General features: G+C 32.5%; 1 protein-coding gene across 2 annotated transcripts; it reads left to right on the forward strand.

Moving 5' to 3' along the window:
* Window positions 1–6,648: 6,648 nt before the first annotated feature.
* On the forward strand, window positions 6,649–25,859 carry LOC143080858 (uncharacterized). 2 transcript variants are annotated; one of them, XM_076256938.1, is made up of 10 exons: window positions 6,649–6,812; window positions 9,797–10,022; window positions 11,139–11,307; window positions 12,508–12,665; window positions 13,535–13,601; window positions 14,617–15,412; window positions 18,989–19,135; window positions 19,510–19,649; window positions 20,832–20,981; window positions 21,756–25,859. In XM_076256938.1, exons 2-10 carry the CDS (start codon window positions 9,822–9,824, stop codon window positions 22,481–22,483), a joined length of 2,556 nt encoding a protein of 851 aa, XP_076113053.1. In that variant the 5' UTR covers window positions 6,649–6,812; window positions 9,797–9,821; the 3' UTR covers window positions 22,484–25,859. The 2 variants fall into 2 exon arrangements, with proteins under 2 accessions (XP_076113053.1, XP_076113054.1); XM_076256939.1 differs by lacking the exon at window positions 6,649–6,812 and adding an exon at window positions 9,235–9,493.
* Window positions 25,860–26,294: the final 435 nt, after the last annotated feature.

Here is a 26,294-nt window from a genome sequence, read left to right on the forward strand (position 1 = left end):
TTCAACTTCACCATTTGGAACTCTTGGTTTAATAGCTTCCTTGTGAGCAGCAAACCTCTATCAAGAAAATCATGATAGGAAATGCAAGCACGGGAATATCGTATCAATTGGGAGATATATACCCCGTATGCAGGTGCTGCTGGAATGTTGCTACTTAGAAATGGAAAGTTCACAATTGGAAAGCTGAAATCATCTCTTTTGTCGTAAAGTTTTGTTTTCAACCGACCCTCATTGTCAATTTCTAGATGTAAGTCAAGATATGAAGCCGACTTAACTGTATCTGTAGTATCCTTTATCTCTAGTTCGATTGGATAGATGCGTTCCACATAGTCACCAAATTTTGAATTGTTTAGTGAAAGAACATCATCTATATAGCGGAAAGTAGAGTTAAAGGATATTGCTAACTTCTTATCTTTCTTCCTAAGAAGTTCCTGCATGAAGTCAGCCTCATAATAATAAAGAAACAAGTCGGCGAGTAGAGGGGCACAGTTTGTTCCCATTGGAATGCCGACAGTCTGTTGAAAAACACGTCCTCCGAACGTAACAAATATGTTGTCAATCAAGAAATCAAGCATCTTGATAATATCAGTTTCAGAGAATTTTTTGTTTGAATCAGAGTGATTCTTTACAAAGTAGGATTTATCCCTCCCTAAGACAAGATACTTGTATCTACGTTGGCCATTCTTTTTTATGAAGCAAAGTAATATCAACTCTTTCAATTTGTCTTTTAGTTTGGAATGTGGAATACTTGTGTACAGGGTAGAAAAGTCAAATGTTTTAATACTGTTACAAGATGAAAGAGAGTTAGATTGTATGTACTCTAAAAGATCTTTTGAATTTTTAAGTATCCACATCTGATTCACGCCACCTCTAGAATAGGCAGTTTCACAATAACTTTGAAGCCCGTCTTTGATTGCTGATAAAATAGATACTAACTTGTGAGAGGCATTTTCGGGTTGTTAACATAACTTCCAGTAACAACTATTTCATGAATTTCAGGACGAAAACAAAATAGCAATAGATAATAGGTCTATATATAGACTCTCGGTCAGCAAAAATGTTGATATGAAGATATAGAGTTCCTAGAAAATTTAGAGCATGTACAAAATATAGGAGCAGACATGTTTATCTTGTCTTGCAACATACCACCTACAGACCCCTTAAAAAATGTTGCACATAGCTTACCGACACTTTGCATCCAGGAGACATCGAATCTAAAAACTAAAAAAGTAAAATCCTACTGGTCAGTAATTGCTACCGATATTAATACGTTTCTTACATGCATCCCCTTGAGCATTGATTTTACTATCGGATTCGGATGAACCTGTTTCCAAACCCAAGTCAACCATTAGGATGACTTGTTAATTCGTGTAAATAAGGCAAACGCGAATGAAGTTTCGATCATGAAAACTTAACATATACAACACTATAAATCTGATTTGAGTACTATAAAATATCAACTGTGAGGGACAGTATGCAGTGTGAGGGACAGGATACAGTTTCTTGTAATTTAACGCAGCGAACTGCCCTTTTTAACCATGTATCCAATGTCTTGTATGTATTATTGATGTTGATATAACTGTATACCTATAGTTTATATAGACTTTGGTAGTAAAGATATAAGTTTCCTATGTATATTAACACGGAGTATTTTTGTTCAAGTATCTGACATTTAAGGCCTTTTATATAAAATGTATCCATACTCGTACGTCATCATTTGAATAATTTTTTGGTAGAAACCAATATACAGAGAAATTTATTTAATGAAATAAAACAATCTATCGATACCTGTATCTTTGCATTGCACAATGTCATGTTTTTCTCGGACAGTTTATGACGTCTTTACACTAAATCCATTGAATGTTGGATGTGTACGGATTGATAACTTAGTCTTAGAAGCATGATTTTTTTTAATTATTTCTTGGTGGCTTTGAACTAGCTGTCAATAACTGCGAGGACTCTCAGATCAGTACTTATTGACATTTTTTGTTGTTGGGATAAGCCTTTTTTAACTGATTTTTATATTTCGTTCTTATTTTGTACTGTTGCACCACTGTCCCAGGTAAGGGGAAGATTGGGTTCCCGCTAACATGTTTAAACACGCCACACTCTGAATGTATGTGCCTGTTCCAAGTCAGGATCCTGTAATTCAGTGGTCGTCGTTTGTTGATGTGTTACATATTTGTTTTTCGATCATTTTTTGTACATAAATTATGCAGTTATAGATTTCTCGTTTGAATCGTTTTACATTTGTCATTTTGGGGCCTTTTATAGCAGACTATGCATGCGGTATGGGCTTTGCTCATTGTTGAAGGCCGTACGATTACCCATAGTTGTTAAATTATGTGTCATTTGGTCTCTTGTGGAGAGTTTTCTCATGCGGAGCAATCATACCACATCTTTTTTTAGATAGACATATATTTCTTAAGAAACACATTAAACAAATATTGTTATCCAAATATCATTTAAGTTTAAGCACCAATGCCAATTTGTCAATTAGAATACTGCCTTTGTAAATTTCTATCAGTGTAACATCAGGATGTTGATACCATGCCACAATGTGACATTCTTCCCAAATGACAGAACAAGACCGATATAGTTTTCCATAGGTCAGAAAGTACTTCTGATAAAGTCACGAACTACGGTAATCAGGAACTACTAGTCATTGTACGAGGTTACTGGTAAGTTCTACTGTTGTTTTCGTTAGTATTAGTTGTAAAAACACCACGTACAGTACGGAAATTTGAGAACATCATAAAATACATCAGACATGCGAAGGTCCGATTTTAAGACCTTTGTTGGACGACCAGTGTCCTTTATGGTTACCAAGTTCTTCTTATATCAAAGTAAAATTGAAAAAAAACCATATAGTTATAAGTTATTATATATCTGAAAGTAAATAAATCGCAATGCAATGAAAGTCAAGTTTTGGTTGAATGGTTGCTCCGAAAGTTTGGTATTCGAACGTTTATCTGCCGTATACGTAATTATATATGCGGCTGCCAAACTCTTTCTTCTGGTACTATTGTGTTTTTAATTTCCAAATGCAGTGTAACAGTTAGTAGTTTCTCACTTTATTCATAATTATCAGTTATTTTTGCGTAAAATGGTAATGTAATGACTAAAACATCAAAGAACATCTTAGTTCATAAACCTAAAGAAGCTTTTTAAATATATTAACTCCAGAATTTTTAGATAAGTAAATGGTTTTTCTTTCCAACATTTCTTTGCACTTGAATTTTTCCAGATAATGTTCAACTGTATCTCCCTGATAACATTGTTGTGTCTGTCACCCTGGTTTGCACGTGGAGATAAATGTCAGACCAATCAGTATATAAATGGCTGCAGTATTCCATTAGGGATCCATTTATTTTATCAAGATACATTTACACCATCATGTAACAGACATGATATCTGCTATTTCTGTGTAAGTATATATGTACTGGGACCAAGTCAAAACTCATAAATTACATTGCTAAGACTAACGTTAGGCGTGCTGATAATGACTGCTGATGAAGACAAGACCATGCAATGCACAAACTCGGTGTCCATATAATGAATACTGCCATGGACAAGTCAGAGCTCATGCTCGGTACCATATTAACGACAACTGAACCAATTAGTATTCATACCCAGCATCCTGATAATGAAGACTGGATCAATCAGAACAGATTCGGGGTCTTATAATGACAACTCAACTAATCAGACAGTACACACGACTGAACTTATCATTGCACAGACTAGTATGATCACCGTGCTACTAACAAGTACTATAAAAGATTGTAAACAAATTATGATACTGAATATGAGATAAAAAAAAAGTAAAATAACAAAAACAACGAACTAAGACATACCCATGCAGTATTAAGTATTTCTTTTTATGTTACAGGCTGATTACTATGGGAAAACCAAAGAAGATTGTGATTCAACATTCCACACTAATATGAAAAGTGCCTGCAATAATCTGAAGAAAAGATTTTTACTACCAGCCCATACCAGATGTACTGCGGCTGCATATACATATTTTGAAGCCGTCAGTGGATTTGCCGGTTTTGCTTTTGAAAAGCCATCACCTGCTTGGTGTGCAGAAAGTTGGACAAAAAGTTGCCTGTTTCTTAGTTGAAATAAATAAAATATAAAAGAATGTATGATAACTTGTTCAACATTTTCGATTTGGTCTGTCTGTCTGACTGTCTGTCTGTCGGTCGGTCGGTCGGTCGGTCGGTCGGTCGGTCGGTCGGTCTGTCGGTCTGCCTGCCTGCCTGTCTGTCTGTCTTTTCCCCACCTGTCTTATCTGTCTGTCAGTCTACCTGATTTAAGATTTCCATGTTATATACTGATTATTAAGTCGCTGTATAAAATCTTCTTAATGAACTAATATAAGCCTCAAGACAGCATGATACCTTGTCATCATAATAAGTATTCTGAGTTAGCTTTTAATTACTGCAATGATTACTTCATATGGTATAATATTGAGTTTCATTTTTACTGATTTTACTTGTGTTTCGTCATCTATTTTACCTGTCTTTTAGAGGAAACTTCATTTTCTGTAATGAATTTTACTATACATACATGGAGATGAAGGGACATATACGGCAATGAAACATCAGTAAAACGACATTAAACCAACTAACATCCAGAAGTCTAAAAAACAAATAAAAATATGTCTTAATAATCGGGGCGGTGTTTCGGGGGGGGGGGGGGGGGGGGGGGGCACGTACTATGTAGTTAACGGTAGGAATGAGATGCTGGAATTTGTTTCAATTTCTAGATGGATGATATATGATAAGGTCTAATAAATAAGATGAAACACATTATTTTATATGAAATTCGATGTCAATCCAATATAATTATATAACTGTCAGTTTTAATATTTGATCACAAACCATAACCATGTATGTATGTATACTCCTTGGTCCATGTGAGGCAGACTTTGAAAAGAATTTACTTTTAACTATTACGCTTTGTATGGATGATATCCTTTTTTCTAAATAATCAAACGTTTTGATACATTGTTGAACGTACTCGAAATAAAGGATATCACAGATGAATTTAAGTCTTCCACATACCTTGACTTTCATCTAGTTAGCAACTTCAGTTAGGTCGTGTTAAACAGATCTATACGGCTATAATTATGCAAATTACACGAAGTTGGGTCGGAATGACTGAGAACTAGAAATGCGATGCCTCATATAACTTGAGTTTGAGTGCAACTATCTCTGACTGTTACCGAACCCTGCAAAAATTCTCTTTGGTCCGTTGTCGACCTTCATTACTGGCTGTCCACCTACCTTGCAGATTTTAAACTAATCGGAGGAAAATGTTTCATCGAAGCTGGTTTCAGCTTCCTAAAACTACCAACCTCTTGGTATGGTTTAACATGTTAACAAACCGTCATCAGAGCGTTTGATTTGTTGAAATACTGGTACATCGCGAAGTCAGGTTTTAAACTAAACAATAAACCTTTCGAAAACCTAAATACTAAACCGATTCAAGTTTTATTCCAACTAATTTGCCCACATTGGTCAGTTGGCAGTTTTCCGGAATATACACATAATATTTGCCTTTTGGGACTGGAAATTTATTTCAAGATGTTATTTTTATGATATCAGTTTATTTTTTCAACCCTCCACCAATTCCTTTTCCATATCAAATGGTCGTCCACGTATCTAGAATTTGCATGTAATACTTTCTGCTGCACGCCTAGTGTGGCCATCTATAGCCATCACCATAAGAATGCCGGCGATAGAACTTTTTTTTTGCTTGAACGAATATATTTGTATTAACTGAGAATCAAAAAGTTTAAGTTTGTCCATGTTTGGACGGGGAGTTAAAAATTCAAAATGCCGGATGTCTTGATTAAAACTGGTCTTTGGATATTCTTGCATGTTTGCTTTACTTATTCAATTATCCATCCTTAATCTTTATTAAATGCATTAAAGAAATAAAACTGTTAGATATTTGGTGTCTTTTTAAAGTGTGTGACAATTCAGTCATAAAATACTCAATAGTGTTCTCTGTCGAACCTTTAAATTCTTCCCTTCTTAATGATTCTCTATTTTAGACAATTTTTGTTAGTCTGTTTTGGACTTTGAATTTTTTTAACAAATCTAGTAGATTCATATTTGCAGTCCCCTTTCCCCAAAAATAAAAAAAATATCTGTAAGGACATTTTTTCACTGTAGGTGTCTTCGTTGACGTCCGCACTCAATTTAAAAAAAAAAAGAGTCAAGAAAATAAACATGTCATTTATACATGAATTATATTATAATAAAACGATCTGATCAATCGAATGATCTGTACACAAATATCTTCTGTCGAGAATTGAAATATTTATATTTTTTTTATTACTATTAAAATCGCATATATATATACATATCTGAAAATCCAATTTTTACATGTCGAAAAATGTGTTAAGACTGCCAAAAAAGTAATGTAACCCGATTTGAAAAAAAACCCTGTTATTTTTTTTAAAATCATACCAATTAATGATTCAGTGACATGATGAAGATTATAATTTCTGCAAAATGACAAAAAAGGCGCACCATATAATTCATGATTAGCTTAGTAGTTTTATTTCTAAATATAGAAATGACGGTTAAATTAGGATCACAAACATCGCTAACCTTTACAGATTAAATTTTAATACATCTTTTTTTTGTTTAAAAACGAATGGTTCATCTTTAACTTTTCTGTCCTCAACATAACGGTACCGGCCTATGCAGTGCCGACGTTCGACCAATGTTTGTTAGAGCAGCAGACCTTGACCTAGTTTGACCAAGCACCTCTGTTTACTTGATGAAGAACGGCCGGTAAGTTATTACACGATATTATTCTATATTTCATGAGTTAAAAAATATAAAATAAATCTGTAGAAAGGATCTGGTATAAAAATAATCAGATGATCCGGCAAAGGAACGTCAGAAATTGGAAAAACATATTGCCCGCATGGTTTCTGACTTTTTCAAAACTTCTGTCAGCGGCTGCCATTGTTACTCATAATGAGGTAACGATATTATTAAAATAAATGAATATTACACACTAACGACTTAATTCTATACAATAAAATGCTTATTTTTGTCATTATATAATGATTTACTGTAATCTTTAGAGTAATTTTCAGTAAAAATTTTGTGTATTTTGAATATCCAAAAGGACACGTGTAAAATGCCGAGTACAAAATATGCCTGTGTTGATTAAATTTAAAGTGTCAGGAGTTTTACAGGTTACAGACAAGTTGACAAAGTTGATTGAGAAATGAAGAGTTGAGTAAAATGTTCGTAGAGTTTTGAAATTAATGAGAAAATTGTTTTTTCTTTTGCTTGTTTTGGTATTTTTGACATGAGAGTGCGCATAGCTTCGAACTTTTTCTGCGCATGGTTTTCAAGGGAATTTTGAAAGGCATGTGACTCTTACTAAATTTTTTTTTTTAAATTTTGCCCATATTAATTATTAAAAGTCGTTTTAATTTCTCAGGAAAAAAATGTGGATGTGCATTTGACATTTGTTTAAATTGTGTTATTTTTGGATCAGCTGTTTGTAAATCAAAGTAGACACCTGTAATAAAATTGAAATTTGATTGGTTGTTCAAATATCGGGGTTTGTGCAAGGGTGAAAAAATAGAAAAGGGCTGTAAAAAGTTTTTTTTATCTGTCTAACTATTGGCCCTTCTTTCAAGCTACATAAATGTGTTAACCCTTTCACCGATTGCTGCCCAGACAGAAGCTACTCTGAGACGATGGCTTCCCTGGCTACTATTACTCAAGTGGGAGATCTTCATAATAAATGTCAATAAAAACTTGTTTGTAGTTATTTGTGTATTTATTTCATTCACTAACACCATGTTCACAGTTTTGTTCATGTTTTGATAATTTTTTCTTCATAAAATATTGAAATTTTCAAATTTTCGGCATTATCTGGGTGAAATTCTCAAAATTCTGCTCTAAGACCCCAAATTGTAATTTTTAAACCCAAAACGGCAAAATTTTGAAAATTTTTATGAGGCTGTACAATTTCCTCACACTGAACGATATCCATTCCAAGTGTTTTGTACATAAAACGACATTTTACGTCAAAAAAGTATACTAGTTTGGCTTCAATTCTTCCATATTCTTTAAAAAAAAATGTTCCCTCATTTCAAATTCTCGTAAATTCTGTAAATTTCGTCTGATTTTGACACGGTTTTCAACAAACGGAAGCGCCATGTTTACACTTTCATCCGGGTATTCATCAAAGAAAGATAACTCATGTTTGCACTGTTTTGTGCGGGAAACATAAAAGATGTATTCCGATCCCGATAAAACGGGACTCATCGTCAGCTGTCTGAAGCGTGAATCCCGGTAAACCGGGACTCATCGGCGAAAGGGTTAATATGAAAATGAATAGTAAAAAACAATGATGGTTTGATAGGAAATAGGTCTTTGTATTTGTTTTTTTCAAGTCCAAATAACATGAAAAGGAAATATGTATAGCACATGACATGTGACCACCAAATACATGTATATCTTTTATTTGTATCTAGAAACACCATTTTGTTTATTAAACCATGTACTGTATTTTACACAGGCTAACTTGGGCTGTAAATGTCAAAGCTTTATAAGAAAATATGCAATGACAATATTAAATCTATTTCATTCTATTGCAGTTAAATTACATGCTGATGCATAAATTTAAAAACAAAGAGTTATTTGAATCTGGAATAATTTTTAATTCTGGAAAATTGATTAGAAATGTATGATGGAAACTAACCCAACTAAATAGAGTTAGCCATGCACTCATTTTTTAAAAGTAATTTTACTTTTACTATCATTTCCGTACAAACTAACTGACCCCCGTTAGCCATACTCCCATGGATAACCCTATTTTGTTGGGTTAGTTTTCATCATAAGTTTTCCATAAACTTTCAAGATTTCAAAATTTATTCCAGATTCAAATAATTTCTTTTTTAAACACTTTTCATCATAAAATAGTGGACTTTACATTTGATAGCCTAGGGCTTGCATAAATTGCTTCTTTCATACTTTGGAAAAAAGGGGTGGTGGTGTGGTAAACTACATGTACTTTTATTTAGGTACATTTTAAGAGCTAATTCACTATTATCATTGAGAAACACACAATAAATGATTTCCCCTTTTAAATGGTTGAAAGAATTTTGAATGGTATTTGTACTGTTTTTGTTTTTTTTAGAATTCTGTTGAAATCAACCTTGTAATAAACAAAATACATTGAAGTGAACCAAAAAAGTTGATGAAAAGTCAGTTATTGAAAAACCTTTGAGAATGCAATAGCAGGAATCATTCAAAAACTAACTAGTGCCTGTAATACTTTACAAGGTAAACATTGTCAAACAGTGGGTCATTTCAAAGGCTATGGGCTCCAACTTAGATATTCAGCACACAGATAAGATTACAAGTTTTAGCTCATAAATAAATGAACCTCAGCATCTGTCAAAATAAAAACGATAAACTTGAAATCAGAGAATGTTATCAAAGAGGTATATTGATAATAGATTTGACCTTTAAAACTGAAATATCAATGTTCTATAGTTATATACAGCCTCAGTGGTATCTAATACTCAGTTTAATAACTGTAAAACACTGTGATTGCATAGATGTAGATTAAGTTATAATTGGCAACTTTTGTTTGTGATTGAACTAGCTGAAGCTGAAACTGCTCTGACCAAATCACGTTGATTTAATCACACAAACATATAAATATTTGTTGCATTCAAAAGTCAAAATAGGCATAGACTTGTTTAAGTATGAGCTCTGAATGTATTGAGTTATTTCATTTTCAGATAACCGAAGAAATTTCAATTAATTATGGATGCAGATCCTGATTTGGACAAGAAAGATGTACGTCGTCCAATGAATGCCTTCTTGATTTTCTGTAAACGACATAGAAGTATTGTAAGGGAGAGAAATCCTCACCTTGACAACCGAAGTGTGACTCGTATCTTAGGAGATCTGTGGGCAAACATTGGTGATGAGGAAAAAAACAAATATACTGACCTTGCAAAGCAGGTGAGTTTAGTAATCACAAACATTGGTGATGAGTAAAAAAACAAATATACTGACCTTGTAAAGCAGGTGAGTTTAGTAATCACAAACATTGGTGATGAGTAAAAAAACAAATATACTGACCTTGTAAAGCAGGTGAGTTTAGTAATCACAAACATTGGTGATGAGTAAAAACACAAGTATACTGATCTTGCAAAGCAGGTGAATTTATAAAACACAAACACTGAATAGAAATGAGAAGATGTGGTATGATTGCCATTCAGACAACTTTCCATCCAAGTCACAATGTGTTAAAAGTTATAGGTCAAAGTACGGCCTTATAAAAGGCCCAATAATAACAAAAGTCCAACAATCCAAAAGGAAAACCAATGGTTTATAAAAACAAAAAAGAAGAAACACTCATGAACCACATCAATAAATGACAACCACTGAACAACAGGTTCCTGACTTCAAACTAATGCAGCAGATTCAAAGGTTTTCATTGCCAGAAAATACAGTATAAATGACAACTATTTAAAACTAATAAATGTAAAAAAAACTACTATATTTTCTAATTAGAATATCAGTATATCATGTATATCGATCTTAATAAGGCCATAGTTATTATATTTTTAGTTTTACGAAATTTTTTGACAAAACCAATGGGTAGGAGGACGAAAAAAAAAAAAAAAAAAAACTGCTGCTGCTGATTTTTTTTTTTAATACCAACCGTCAATATCAAAATTTTTTTTTTATTATTTCACCAGGAGATTTTCTACTAGTGTAACAACTATTTTTTTTTTCTTGACAAGGTTTGAATTGAAAATCAATGTGCAACAACTTACTAAATCACCAAGAGCATAAATTTAGAATCTTTCATGCAGTTATGAACTAAAAATTTATTTTTTTTGCATGAAAAACATTGGGTCGGAGGAGAAAAAAAAATAAAAATCAACATTTTTGATTTTATTTTTTTTCCTATTTGGCAAAAATTAGGGTAGGAGGGTTCGTAAAACTAAAAATAAAAAAACTACGGCCTAAATTATAAAAAATTTATTGGTACACAAAATGTAAATTCAAAAGGTTAAGACTTTTCAGAATTGTTATGTAAATTCATGTTCAATTTCTATCTGTTGACAGTATAAAGATGCCTTCATGAAGGCTAATCCTGACTACAAATGGCATAATCCAGAGAGGATGACACAGTTACAAACTAACAAATCATCAAATAAACCAACCAATGAGAGAGTACCTTCTGTTAGTACATTTGTTCCAGATGATGGCCCTATTGTACCTGGGAAACTTGCTGGTAATTTTATAGTAGAAAACTAGAATAAAACTACTTTAGATTTGATAAAATATACCCGAAAACTGTGTTACTTCTTTCAGAAAGGTCATATTTTTCATGTCCTCTGACATCCAGATTCATTATATCTGATTTAAATATTAAACATTCAAAATAGTAATGAACATTTTGTTTGAATACACTCTAAACATGTTAAATATAAGAATGTGTATATGATGATTTTAAAGTCATAAGAAACCTCAAATAAAAAAAAAAAATCATGCAATAATGGATAGTTTTCATTATACAACTTATGTACATATACTTTTTTCTGAGGAAAATTCTTTAATTTGTCCACATTTAGAAGAAGTTTATTGTTTTTAGAAAGCATGCAATTCGCCGAAATATTTTCCGTATGCATAGTGACCTGAGCGTAACCCACCTCGTAAAAATCCGACGATCGCAATACTTATGGATCTGTCATTAAAATAAACAATTATCTGATTGTACATGTTAAACACGTTCTCAATACCCATGCTTTTTGTTATTTATTTACTATAAGGTGACAATCGGTATACTTCGGCTTTAAAACACGGCATTTAATGAGCAGCCATATTTGTTAAATCATAACAGACAGAGAGAAAAAAAATTGACTATTATACGATATATTTGCGTAAAAAATGACAAAATCATGCACAGAGTTCTAAGTTTATGATATATACATATATTGGTTCAAGAATTGGATAAACATTATTTTTCATCACTCACTGGTTTCATATGACTTTAAGTAGAGTTTTGGTATGAATGTATTCATTTTGTCAGTCTGTGCGTATATTTCCGAAATTGGTTTCCGTTCTCTGACTTTTTTTTCCCTTGATCAAATGTTATAAAACTTGTACATCAAGCTTATTACCACAAAACACCAATCAAGTTTGAATTTGTGTGGTGTCACTTAAACTGTTCCTGAGTAATGCCCCTTTTTGAACAGACAAATTGCTGAATTTTTCTTAATGTTCTCTAACTTAAGTTTGCTTCAATCGAATGTTATGAAACTAATACACATTTGCTTATATTACCATAAAACACAGCTGAAGATCAAATTTGGGTAGCTTCACTTTTAAAGTTCTCCAGTTATTTTCCTTTATAATGGTTAACACTAGGAGGATATCATTTAATGGATACATTCTCCATTTATTGTATTATGAAAAACATCTATTCTTACAGATCCATCAAACATGGGAGGATTAAGTATGTTAATGGAAGGTATCCAAGTGAAAAGTAATCAATTTACTGCAGCCAAGAATGTTGAGCAAAATACTAAACCAGTTATCCTCCCCTTGTTGACAGGCATATCTCCCTTTCAATCATGGACTTCTCAACAGGTAAATTAAAGTATGAAATTTCAAAATATCAAACTTGGTTAAATTTGGCAAAATAGAATTGAAATTCTAGTCCATTAAATTTTACTGAGTTTGATATTTTGTATTCTCTGGAAGTGATGTAAATTTGAAAATCTTGGAAACGTTTTGAAATCAATATTTGCACACCACCAATGGAATCATATCTTATATTGTCGTCTCTATTGGTTTTTTCTGGAAATACTTTGCATTGCTAAACACGCAATAGTTTTTTATATGTGAAAACATTTCCAACTGTCATTGAAGATTTAATGCCAAAATTGGGTCTCAAAGTTCCACTCAAAATTTTCTCTCTTAAGTCAAGACAAAAAAATATAGCTTTAGCATTAGGATGGCTTCAATGAAAAAAAAAAAAAAAATAGCTCATCAAGACGTCATAATTATTTGGACTGATCTCACCCGTCTGGCAATTTGCATATTTTTAGTTTGGAAAAAAATATGGATTTTACATGCCCAAATACAGTACTTAGCTACAAATAAAGTCATCAACAGATACATGGATTCAAATTCTATATATATACGCCAGACGCGCATTTAGTCTACAAAAGACTCATCAGTGAGGCTCTAATCAAAAATGTTTAAAAGGCCAAATAAAGTACGAAGTTGAAGAGCATTGAGGAAATTCCTAAAAGTTGCCAAATACAGTTAAGATAATCTAATCCTGAGGTAGAAAAGCCTTAATTACTGTGAGTGATTTCAAAAATTTGAAGTTTACAATATAAGAAGTTTTGAAGAAAAAAAAACATAAATCTTTTGACTTATTGTTGTTTTTGACAAAAGTTCACTAGGAATAATTTGAATCATTTAAAATGTTTTACACATGTATATTTTAGGATTTTGCTCTTGAAGAGGAGAGGAAGTTGGTGATTGATGAAGTAAATATAAAACCAGAAGATAAAGGTAGGATTATACAGAAACTACAAATGTAGAATTTTAGATATTTTATGCTTAGTTAATGCTTTTTACAATAAAAAAAGGTAATCAGTGTACTGTCAGTGTAATGTTGACAAGTTAAATGTAGTTAAAAAAATTCATGGTACATTTTAAGCTCACCAAACCAAATGAGACAACTATCCACCAACAATTGGTTATTAGGACCTCTACTTTAGTTTTTCTGAGCTTTTTTGTATCCATTATACTGATGTTTTTACACAATATTTGATCTTCTCTGAAACTACCAAGTAAATTTGAAAGCAATAATTATATTTGTGTTAAGGGGGTACCCAACACGTTCACTAAAATTAATTTGGCTCGTTTAATTTTCATAAAATTTTGACAAAGTCTTACTTTGACCCTTTGACTAACAAAAGAAAATTTCCAAAAATTTGAACCAACCGTTTTATCAGAAAAATTACACTGGTTATATAGCAGTTTGACAAACTCCTATTTTGATCATTGAGAAGCTTAATATTCCCTTAACTACACAACGTAATTAAAACGTTTAACGTTTAGCTGATTTTACAGAGTTATCTCCCTGTAGTGTTAGGTACCACCTTAAGTCTTTTGTAAAAAAATCCTTATTTAGTTTTGATATATTTGATTTTAAATTGCCAATTTTCATATATTACTTAAAGGCTGAAATTACATGGCATTTTTTTGGAAGTTTCAGAGGAAAATGAAAAACCATCACAGCATTGTCTCAAGAAATTATTCTTGTTCATTTAGATCAGGTTATACAAATTTCTCAATGGCTGACTTTGTTAACGCTAATATTATAAAATAGGTAATTGAATTTTATTTTAGATACATTGTCCAAAGTTTAAGAATTCTGTACAAAAATCAAAACCCATCTTTTCTTATTTATGATAGACTTGTCACCAAATTGAACAATTATGAAATGAATACTTTTTAATATCCCCTTCATTGTGAAATTGAGTAGTTTATCAGGCTTTTATATTTTCTTTCATTCCTACAGATACCACACCTAACCCAGTGCAAGTAAAACAAGAAGCATGTTCATCAGAGCATCTTACTAACCCAGATCAGCAAGAAGAGAACCCAGACGATCCAGATGATGATGCCATATACTCTTGTGGAAAAATTGTCATGGATCATATAATTGATAAACTTTATCTGTCTACCATTAAAAATATTGGACAAAACAAAAAATCTGCTGCTAAAAAATCTCCTAAAAAAAGAGAAAATGAAACCATTGATTCATCTAATAAACCATTCTTGTTACCTCCCTTACAAGGAAGGAAATCCTATCACACTAGTATTGCTGTTAAAAACCTTCTGGAATTTACTCGTAAGGCTGCAGCTCGTGATGCAGCTAACATAGATGGACAAGGACAGTCAGTAACACCAATGCAAGAACCAATTATAAATACAGTGTCTGAAGCTAAACAGAAATTGAAAGACTTCTGTTTGAAGAAAGAAGGCAGACCAAAAGTTGTAAGTGGAAATGAAAATTCTGGAGATAGTTTTGATGTTAAGGAATTTAAGAGAAAAAGATGCTATTCTGAAAGCTGTGCAGAATTGTACAAACATCAAGAGAAAAGAATTAAAATGGAATCTGATAATTTCAATGAAAATGGTGACGATACAAAATCAACCAGTCCATCCAATGGTGATGATTATCAACCTACCAGAAAGTCTCGTCGGAGGAATAGAGGACAGAGATACCAAGAGCTGATAAACGAAGGGATTATACAGCCATCTAAAGCAAGGATAGCAGCCATGAAAACAGAGGCAAACGTCAGGAGCATAAGGTGAGATTAGAAGGCACACCTAAAATGGATAAAAATAATTAAATGATTAGTCTGACTGGAATAAAAAAAATTAAATGGTCAAAACACAGTTGCTAACATTTTTCTCTCTCAAATTCCTTATAAATTCTTTGACTTGTTTTCAGATATGACTCATATTATTAAATGGAATAAAACAAGATTACTTACTTCTGGCATGAAAGTATTATATTTAATCTTTCAATATTACTTCCATGCTTCTAGCAAAAGTCTATGGACCAAACCAGATTTCATTTATCATGCAAAAATCTGCTAAACCTAATCTTTTTCAAACTTAGTTCTGGTGGACCAAATCAAATTCCTACTTGCATGACTTGAGCATTATGTTTTTAAATAGAAATTTTGTTTCAATCTACAAATAAGAAATGCCTGTTGGCAAATAAACAAAATCATACTACAATGTATTGAATAAAACCCAACATTTTTATGCAGTTAAGCTGCATTATGCGAGCACCCTAGATTTGTGTTCTACCCAATAAATGCTGAAATACTTGCCATTGTTATTATCTAGCTCGCTACTATGTTATATATAACTAATTGAACACTTTTTTAATACTTTTTATTCTGGATTACAAAAAATATGACCAGAAAAACCTTAAATGATCGTCGATTTATCCAAAAGTTTTGAAGTTACACATAGGAAGTAGTGCTTATTAAGAATCCTTGTGTAGTTCATTATGACTTGTGCTTTTAGCTAAGATGTCAAAGAACAATTGTATGAAATATTTAATCGCCGAAAATCTCTTAAGACAAGTAGTTTAGATTTCCCAAATGGCAAAAGTCGTAGGGATATTGTTTGTCATCAATACGTAGTACAACTACGTCAGTAGTATATTATAAAATAAGTTCATGCTGTTGGCGGCAATTTCAAATTAGAAAAAGAAATTTTCGTAGCTTTTGAATTTGGAGGCAGGTGTGCAAATTAGCGGTGGTCCGAGGTCCGCGACCTTCCACTTTTGCAAGAGGAATTTCGACCAGGATAGTTGGTTTCTATAGCTACGTCCGACGTAGTCACCTTCCACTTTAAATTACTTTGCAAACCTTCCATGCAAGTCACCAAAGTCTCCAATTAAACGAGCTAAAAACTTATTTTTATCATTATTATTCATGACAGCGATGTTCATTTTGTTCAACCGCTAGCTTTATACAGAAAATCGCCGACAAATGTTGTATAAATTCGAGTAAAATCGTATCTGATTGACAAAAACAACATTGTAAACACATAACAATGGCGGCCGTGAAGACAAAATTTTACAATATCGGATCCGATTCCGGAAGCGGATAAGGATAATTCCGGATTCGGCGATCAATTACAAAATAAATCAAAGCAGGTGAAAAAATAAATCTATGCATGGTAAATGAATATAAACACTAGAATTGTAAACCAAAAGATATATGTAAAAGAAAGAAAAAGCAGAAAAATATTTTATACAGAAACTCAAAATTACTTTTTGACAAATTTTAATTTAAAAATCCAATACAACGTAACAGCTGGGAACAGAATATATTTAACAATATACATGTTCATGGTCACAGTCTAAATTTTCTTTATCAGTGATAAATGATGATAATGCATGTGAGATGCTTTTAAAGTGTAAACATATTACTGCAATTTCGAAGGGTTATTTGTTTTTCTCAATTTTGAAGGGTCAATTAATGTAGCTGAAAGTTTCTTTATTTTCACAAATAATGCAACTATATTATATATACCTAAATGTAAGTAAATCATATGATATATAGGTGGCATTCTTTGGGCCACTCTACCCCCTCCTGTTTGATAACTTGGAAACGGTCGAGCTCCCCACCCCTAAACCATATGAGGGGCAGATCCAGGATTTTAGGTTAGGAGGGACGTAAACTTAAATTTTCGCTGAGCAGAGCGAGGCTAAAAAAAAATTGAGGTAAAATTATCGGAATATTCTTTATTAAGCTGAGAACAACCCATGCTTTGCAAATTTAAGTGGGGTTCAAGCCCGCAACCCCCCGCCTGAATCCGCCCCTGCATATATTCAAGTATAGGACAATATTTTAAATAAAATGAAATATAGGGGGAGTCCCTGGAGTTACCCCATCCCCTCCTGTTTGAGAACTTGGAAACGGTCGAGATCCACACCCCTTAACCATATATATTCATGTTTGTGACTATATGAAAAACCAAATGAAATATAGGAAGAGTCACTGGGGGTCACCCCACCCTTCCTGTTTTAGAGTTTGAAAATGGCCCAGATCCCCACCCTAAACCATATATATTCATGTATGGGACAATATAACAAATCAGATGAAATATAGGGGGAGTCCCTTGTGTCCCCACCCCCTCCTGTTTGAGAATTTGACACCCGTTGAGATCGCCACCTCTTAACCATATATTCATGTACGGGACAATATAACAATTCAAATGAAAGATAGGGGGAGTCCCTGAGGTCACTGTACACCCTTCTGTTTGAGAACTTGGAAATGGTCAAGATCCTTACCCCTAAACCATATATACTCATGTATGGGACAATATAACAAATCAAATATAATGTAGGGGAAGTCCCTGTGGTCACCCCAACCCTCCTGTTTGAGAACTTGGAAACGGTTGAGATCCCCACACCAAAACAATATATATTCATGTATGGGCCAATATAACTAATTAAATGAAATATAGGTGGAGTCCCTGGGGTCAACCTACCCCTCCTGTTTGAGAACTTGGAAACCAATGAGATCCCCACCCCTAAACCATATATATTCATGTATGGGACAATATAACAAATAAAATGAAATGTAGGGGAAGTCCCTAGGGTCACCCTACCCCCAGTGGCGGATCCAGAAATTTTCATAGTGGGGGCCCGCTGACTGACCTAAGAGGGGGCCCACTCAAGTCACGCTTCAGTGATTCCCTATATAAGCAACCAATTTTTTTCCCAAAAGGGGGGGCGGGGCCGCCTGCCCCCCCTAAATCCTCGGCCTACCCCTACCTGTTTGAGAACTTGAAAACCGTTGAGATCCCCACCCCTAAATTATATATATTCATATGTATGGGACAAAATAACAAATCATTTACATTTACTATGGGCAGGTCAGTCAGACCTCACCTTTGATCCCTGTTGTAGTGAACATTTGTCTGATTCGTGTCTCATAACTTTTGTACTATAGAACACAAACTCAGTTTTCTTTCCAGGGAAACCAGTCCATTCATACTATTACATCTTCATACTAAGTCAACTTGAACTTCTAGCAGTCAAATAAAACCAAGGTTAACTACCAAGTAGAACAACTGCAATCATTGGGAACTTGTACCACTGCAGACTCACCATAAAAAAAATATACATTGATATATGCATTGCTTTTGAAACTTTGATAACATATAAATTATTTGCCTTAATAAATAAATCATTAGATAAACATGAATGTGCTATATATGAATGTTTAATGTTGAGGCAACATTGCCACAGTTTTCATAATTACGGTTGCCTTGGTTTTTGGTTAACTGCCTTCAGCGCTTACAGCGCTTTGATTCTTTTAAGGAGACACTTAAATAATTAAACTATGTATTTGTAGCTTTAAAGAATCATTCCTGAATAAGCGAGCTGAAGACATAGGTGATGAAGTGTTATCGGTTTACCCAAGACAGATACGCAAAAGAACTATGTCAGAGTCGGAGAAAAATCGCACATTTTATGATGAGTCTAGTAGATACAGAACAGGGTAGGATAGATAATAGTTTTCTTTCCTTATATAGAATAAGGAGATGTGGTATAATCGTCAATGTGTCTACTATCCAAACTCATCATAGATACCAAGGTTGAAATATTAAATTTAGGCCAGACTTGGTTTCAGCTACAAAAGACTCATCAGTGACGCTCAAATAAAAAAATGTTAAAAAGGCCAAATAAAGTAAAGTTTAAGAGCATTGAGGACCAAAATTCCTAAAAGTTTTGCCAAATTTTATACAGCTAAGGAAATCTATTCCTGAGGTAGAAAAGCCTTGGCATTTCAAAATTCTTTTTGTTAAAAGTTAATTTAATTAAATTTCATACATTTTTGCTGTACCATATTTTCACAAGTTTATCATTTTTCAGTGATTTTGACCTGGAAGCCCATATTAAGACTTTGCCTGCATGTTCATTAGAGAAAGTGGTAAAACCAAAGAGAAATATTGGGAAATGTTTGTCTGAGAGTGATTCTGGTAACCAAGCAATGGACGCATCATCATCACCAGGTATCATCTGTTTGTCTTCTAAATATATATAGAAAGTTTAGGTTGCCAGGTTTATCACAATGAAACATATCAAGTGTACCGAAATTATGAGCAAACAACAATAAGATATATTAAAAGTTATCAAAGGTACCAGCCTTATAATTTAACACACCAGACACGCGTTTTGTCTACATAAAACTCATCAGTGACGCTCATATCAAAATAAGACTGAATATAGTGGCACAATATTGAAAGCTAAAACATTTTTTGTTAAGAGCTGTTGAATAAAGAATAAAGACATCAAGATCATATAAGGGCGGAGTGACCAGAGTTCTCGAAAATGGTCGGTCCTGTCGGTCCTATTGGTCAAAATGAGGCTCGGACCAGTATATTGAAAGCTAGTGCCGGTCCTGATGACCGATGTTAAAACGGTCGTTGCAGTTTCTTTTTTATCGGAAATTAGTTGTACAGCAACTAATTCCAATATGTGTTTACATCGGTCTTCAGATCTACCTGTTGCTAATTTCCGGTACTGGTTTCCTGTTATAAACAAACTGAAACCTATGGAAACCAAAGTGCCGATCTACACGTGGCCTGCTAAATTTGTTCTTGGCAAACAATCGGCGATTGAAATCTTAGATGGAGATAACAAATACTGAGAAAATGATTCAGAGGATGAAATGGATAGAGAAAATGACTTTAATTAAGTAAATCAGAAGATCAGAACTGGTCCTTCATTATTTAATTTGTCCGTGGCTGTGAAAAATAAAATAATATAAAGTTACTTTTGGATAAAATATGTTATTATTTTTATTTTAGGATCAAATTGACAGATTTTTTTAGGACTGGCTAAAATTTTGTAGGATTGACAAATAATCTTGCTTTGTCGGTATCATGACCGACCGGTCAAACAAAGTTTTCGCAAACTCTGAGTGACAATTGGTTAAAAAATGTTTATCAAACTTTAGTTCCTGTAATGTCCTCGGGTAAACACAAAAAATCTTTTGAAAATCTAGTAGAGCACAAAAATAAAACCATGGAATTTCAAAATAAAAGGTATCATATATGGTACAGTAAAAGGAAAGAAGAGTTGCAGAAGTATAAAAGTCATATCTGCTGTTATTACAGTTAATAAATAAGTGATGGAAAATACTTTTAATCAACTCCCTCCATGTTTGAAAATAAAGTCTTTCTGTTTTGTAGAAAATTTTCTAGAGGTAAAACTGACAGTTCCACCACACATTAAAGCCAAGCCAACAGATGATGGTGTTCCAGTTGTTGGGAGTAGGAAAAGAAAAGCTAGAAAACACTCCATTACACATCTACAGCCTGTCAGAGATGCTCCAAAAACTGGTAAGAAAATCACTATTTTAGTCTGTCAATTTTGGAACATTTCACATAAAACATATTGCTTACTCATATGTTCCATGTAAGAAGAGTGCTCGGTGGAATTAATAATTAAGCTGAAATCACATTATGGTTTTTATAACCCCTCTTCAAAAAAGTAGATGTATACTCTGTCTCACCATCCGTCAGTCCATCCATCAGTCAGGGCCATCAACCCTCAGTCCATCCGTCAGTCTGTCCTTCCCATGAATATTTTTGTCTCATCTTGAACTACATTACAAGGATTTCTGAAATTTGGTTTCAGGGTTTATATGAGTCAGCTGTACCGTGTGATGCGTTTTCAAATTCATCACTCAACAACTTCTTGCTTACAGAACACTTACATCATTTAACACATGACATCCCAGTTGAAAATTTTCCGCATATTTTTCTCAAGAACTGCATTATGAGAATTTCTGAAATTTGTTTTTAGGGTTTAAGTAAGTCAGCTATACTGTGTAGTAGCTCACAGTTTCACTTGTTTATAACCGATAAATTCGTTCCATTGATTTGTTGGACAGGTATTCTAGAAAAAAAAATTAACCACTGCAATTTCCAGGTAATATCACTTAGTTTATAAAGTTCCATTTATAGTGTCAAACTGATGAAACTTTCTTTCGAAACAAATTCCAAGTACATGTATGTATAGTTTCAAAATTTCAATATATTTCACAAGTTTCCCTTCTCTATGAAAGAATGACCATATCAATGTTAAACTCTACATGGTATGTTATATTTCAGATAAAACTACAACAATAATATCAGGATTAAACAAACAGACAATCGAACTTCTCATAGAAACACATAAATATAGTGATGTGAAGGGAGATAATTCTTCAGAAGGAAACGAATTAAGTTCTTCAAAGGGAGATAACTCAAATGAGACTATGAATGAGATGATAAATTCAAATGCAGGTGTAGATTCTAGGACAAGTTGTCCAGACTTAGACAAGGGAAAAAATGAGATTTTAGATAAACAGTGTTGTAAGATTACAGAGAAAAGTGATATTCCACATCATTCTAACATTTTGATGGAAGGTGTTTGTTATACAAAATTGACAAAATTAAAAGACATAACCACAAAAGACACCACGTCTCCTGAAGAGACTAAAACTGACAGTTCCATACTTTCAATTGACTTACCATCATTCATAAAAACTCCATTCTCAGACCAGGATGAAAATTCAAATGAAACTGATTATTGTAACTATAGAAACAACAGATCTTCCAGTAGTTTAGAAGAAAAATATGTGATAACAAAAAGGACTTCTGATAATACATTATGTGGTAGTGAAGACAATGTTACCATGGTAACAGCTGTTTCTGTTGCTCTTCCTGTGACAACAGAAGACAGTTCCCATGGTGATGATAGAATAGAAACACAAAATGTTTCTATGTCTGCTTGTGATAATCAAACTTCATCAGTTGCCATGACAACAATACAGCCATCACTTCCATGTTTATGTTGATAAAAATGCTCATTTTTATTGTGTTCTTTGTATATCCTATGCAAACTGCAAGTTTTGCCTTCATTGTAAATTAAATATTATTATTGTTGTTTATCTATTGGTGCATATAGTTTCATATTCTAAATATTTAGGAGTTATAAAATGAGTTTGTTGTACCATTGACATGAAATTGAAAAGCACTTTGTACTAAATATGAAATGCTTCTGTGTTATGTATTTCAAGTAGTAAATTTATGAAGCTACTCATAAAATGAGCTTTTCACGTCCATCTCACATCCAATAGTTTTAAACTCATATATGCCCTTGCTTTCATATCAAATAGATTTCTGTTTCAACTGGCGTACGTTCACAAGTCAATGTTTGTTATAAATGTGATCTTGCAGAGCTGAGATTGTATAAACAATATTGCACAGAAAATTCCTCAGATTATGCCAAAACAGTTACAAGCTACAAACTATTGTCTTCAACAGTCAAACCAGTTCCAGTATAATGCATCTAACTTTACAAAAAATTTGCAAACTGTGAAATACTTATAATAAATGTGCAATTAAAACTATTTTGATATGAATGAGTCAATATATATGTGCAATTAATTCAGATAGGCAGTTATAGTTACTTTAATTTTGATCATATCATAAACTTGAACATCTTATTTTGACACTGTGACTTAGTAGTTGAATTTTACGGATACCACACTATATAAAATTTTCCTCTCTAAAGCAAATCATGAAGAACCCATTGTGACTGATATCACTATAATGAGTGAATAATCTCTATTTTCACACAATCCAATTCTCTTAAAATTCAGTTCTTTGCAAACATTTACTAAGTGCATAGCTTTTTATATCTTTATTCTACAAGTCTCTTCACTTCAAAACAGCACAGAAGGTCATTGAAGTAGCATGATGTTTAATATCACTGTACAGATATTCTTTGTTTAAATACCGTAATGTAATTTTGAATTACATTTTGAGGCTTATTATCAGTAAAAACATGTTTGTAAATAATCTTACCATAATTATGTGATAAGTACACAGATTTAGTACACAAGTGATGGGTATGTTGTGCCATATTGGTGCTTATTTTTTTTTCTCACTTTCTTTATGGCCATTACCAGTTGGGAGTTTAATCTTGATGTAAAGTTGGAGTAATATTATTAAAAAAATGCATCTACATTTATCTGATTTTAGAAATCATAGATCATGGGAGTTTATTCTAAAACATTCAAGCAAAACCAAAATTTGTGTCATAGTTTTCTTTTTGTTTTATCACAGTTTTACATTATGATTGTGTAATTGTATATATAGCAATTAAATGTATTTATCTTGCACTGAAACAAAATTTGTGTATGAAGTTGGTGCTTATATTTATTCAATGGTGAAAAGCATTCCAGAAACAAACAGTACATAGTGCCAAGCATTAATGTTTGAATACTTATACTTTGTATTTTAATTTTACAAATTAAACAGGTATAAAAATTAAATATTGGCAGAATAATCATCATGAAACATGACTGACATTCATTTACAAACATTTTAACTTTCAGTCAATAGTAAGACTTAACATTTCCCCCCCAAAAAATAAGTAAAATGAGTTCAACTCATAGATTTAAACGTAAAAAAATTCAGAAACTGGTTATGAACATTGTCTGTATAGAATATTATTTTTACTTCAACTCTGTTGGTGCTTCTAATTAAACTTACATTTAGGTCTGTTTTGTTTTGTATGTCAGTGCATGTACTTGATTGTCATCTACAGGAAGTTCCTATAATTTAGACTTCCATGATCTCTTTAGCCTAGCTTATAATTTACTGTCAATCATTATTTTAATTCAAACCATTTCCTTATTCACAAATCTGAGATTACAAAAAAAAAAAACAGCCTCTGATTTTACAAAATCCTTAGGCTAAAACTGATTTCAAGTTTGATTATACATGTATCTGTCAGATGTAATTGTTTAGAATAATTTGATTAAGGCTGAATATTTAAATAAGGTTGACTTTAATTAAGCCTTGTGCAAACCAACCCAGGTTATTAAAAGATTCATTTATTCTGAAAATATAATTAAAAACCTGTATGAAAACATGAAAAAAAATCAATATAAATTTTATTAAATGATGAACATATTTTTTCTATCCAAAATTGCTAAATACTCTTAACCCCAATTACCTGTAACCGTATCAGATTTTTATACAAGAGCCAAAACATGATGTTTTAAACATGCCCAAACAAACAAAAATGTCAGTTCTTTTATAGTGTGTTCAAAACTAATCTAGACCCTAGGTAACTATGACCTTGACATTTTGTACAGATACTAATTTATCGTTTGTTTAAAGACTATTTTGTCCTGTAGACATTTTGTTTTGGTTATATCGTGTTGTTGGGTTACTGTTTTACATGTACTCAGTATAATATATGTTATTATTGATAAGTGTTAAGCATTTATTGAAATTTTTGCTAAATTTGTTATATAGTCATCCTGTATAAAAAGGTTATCTGTTGAACCATAGAAAACTGACCTTGAATAGAGATGACCTTGAATTGTGGTTCAAAATATATAAGTATTATAGCAGACAAGATAAGAGCTATCAAGACGACAGTTTATTGCTTGACCTTTATAGCAGGTTTAACTATCACAAGTCAAAATAAATTTGATTTGATTATATAATACATACAGTAGAACCTTAATTCCAACAACCCAAGGGACCAGCAGCAACTGTTGTACCAATAAATATGTTACTGTAAGTAAATGATAGAAAATGGTTGAAATTTGTCATGACCTTGTTATAAATTTACTGAAAAATCAACTACAAATGTATTCATTGTCAATTCAATTATATCTAGATGGTTCATCTCTATTTGTTTTATGAAAAATTCAACAAGAAGACCACAGACAAAAAAGATTGGAATTATGCCAAGTTTTTTAAGGTCATTGTATGAAAGTTTAAAATAATTTTTTTAATAAAAAATACCATACTGCTTAACATGAGAAGAACTGATTCTGAAAAGATGTAAAACTAAATGCTCTAAAAGTAGCATATTTTTCTGAATAAGAATTGGAAAAAAAAATCCTGAGTAATTGTGATATGAGTTTACTTTTTTCTTGTGGTTTAGTTACAAGAAACTACACTCTAATGTAACATTTTTGTCAAATATACACTATTGAATAAAATTAGTGATTTCAGTTGTTAATCCTGTTCATATTGAACTTTAATGGACAAAATGCACAGGTAATTTTAATAGAATACAAATTTTTATTTATTTTGTTTGATGAAGAAAGCTGTTATTTAATGTTATGGAGTAGAGTTGTGATTTGTTGATGAACCGTACATGAAAGATTTAAAATCTATAAACAATAAATTAGATTTAGTCTGAAATTGTTTTTAATTTTTTCTGCTGCCTATGTACCAGTATCAAGAAAATCTTATTACACAAATGAGAGGTTTGAAGGAAGCCAATATAAATACAGAGATAAAAGTTTCTCTGCCTGAAAAAAACTAATTTTATTGTCACAATTATTCCAATTTGTGATGTTAACCCTCACTTTATAATTGGAAAGTGATGAAGCATGTCACTAACTAAGTAAAGCTATAGATTGAGGTATTTATTGACCAGTGTGATTATATATTCGTATCTTGTATTATTAGTTTGCTGTCTTGATGAAGTTAACCACCTCAGTGGTCCTGTATATGCCTCAAGGTTTTAGAACCCCACTGAGGTCAAACCAAAACTGTGAAATTGGTATTTGCTGGTTTTCTGCTAGGCAAGCTACATTAAGTAGTAAGAGCAAAGACTGGTTGGCTTTGCATCAG

Source organism: Mytilus galloprovincialis, chromosome 6, assembly GCF_965363235.1.
Source record: "Mytilus galloprovincialis chromosome 6, xbMytGall1.hap1.1, whole genome shotgun sequence".
In the NCBI taxonomy this organism is placed as follows: Eukaryota; Metazoa; Mollusca; class Bivalvia; order Mytilida; family Mytilidae; genus Mytilus; species Mytilus galloprovincialis.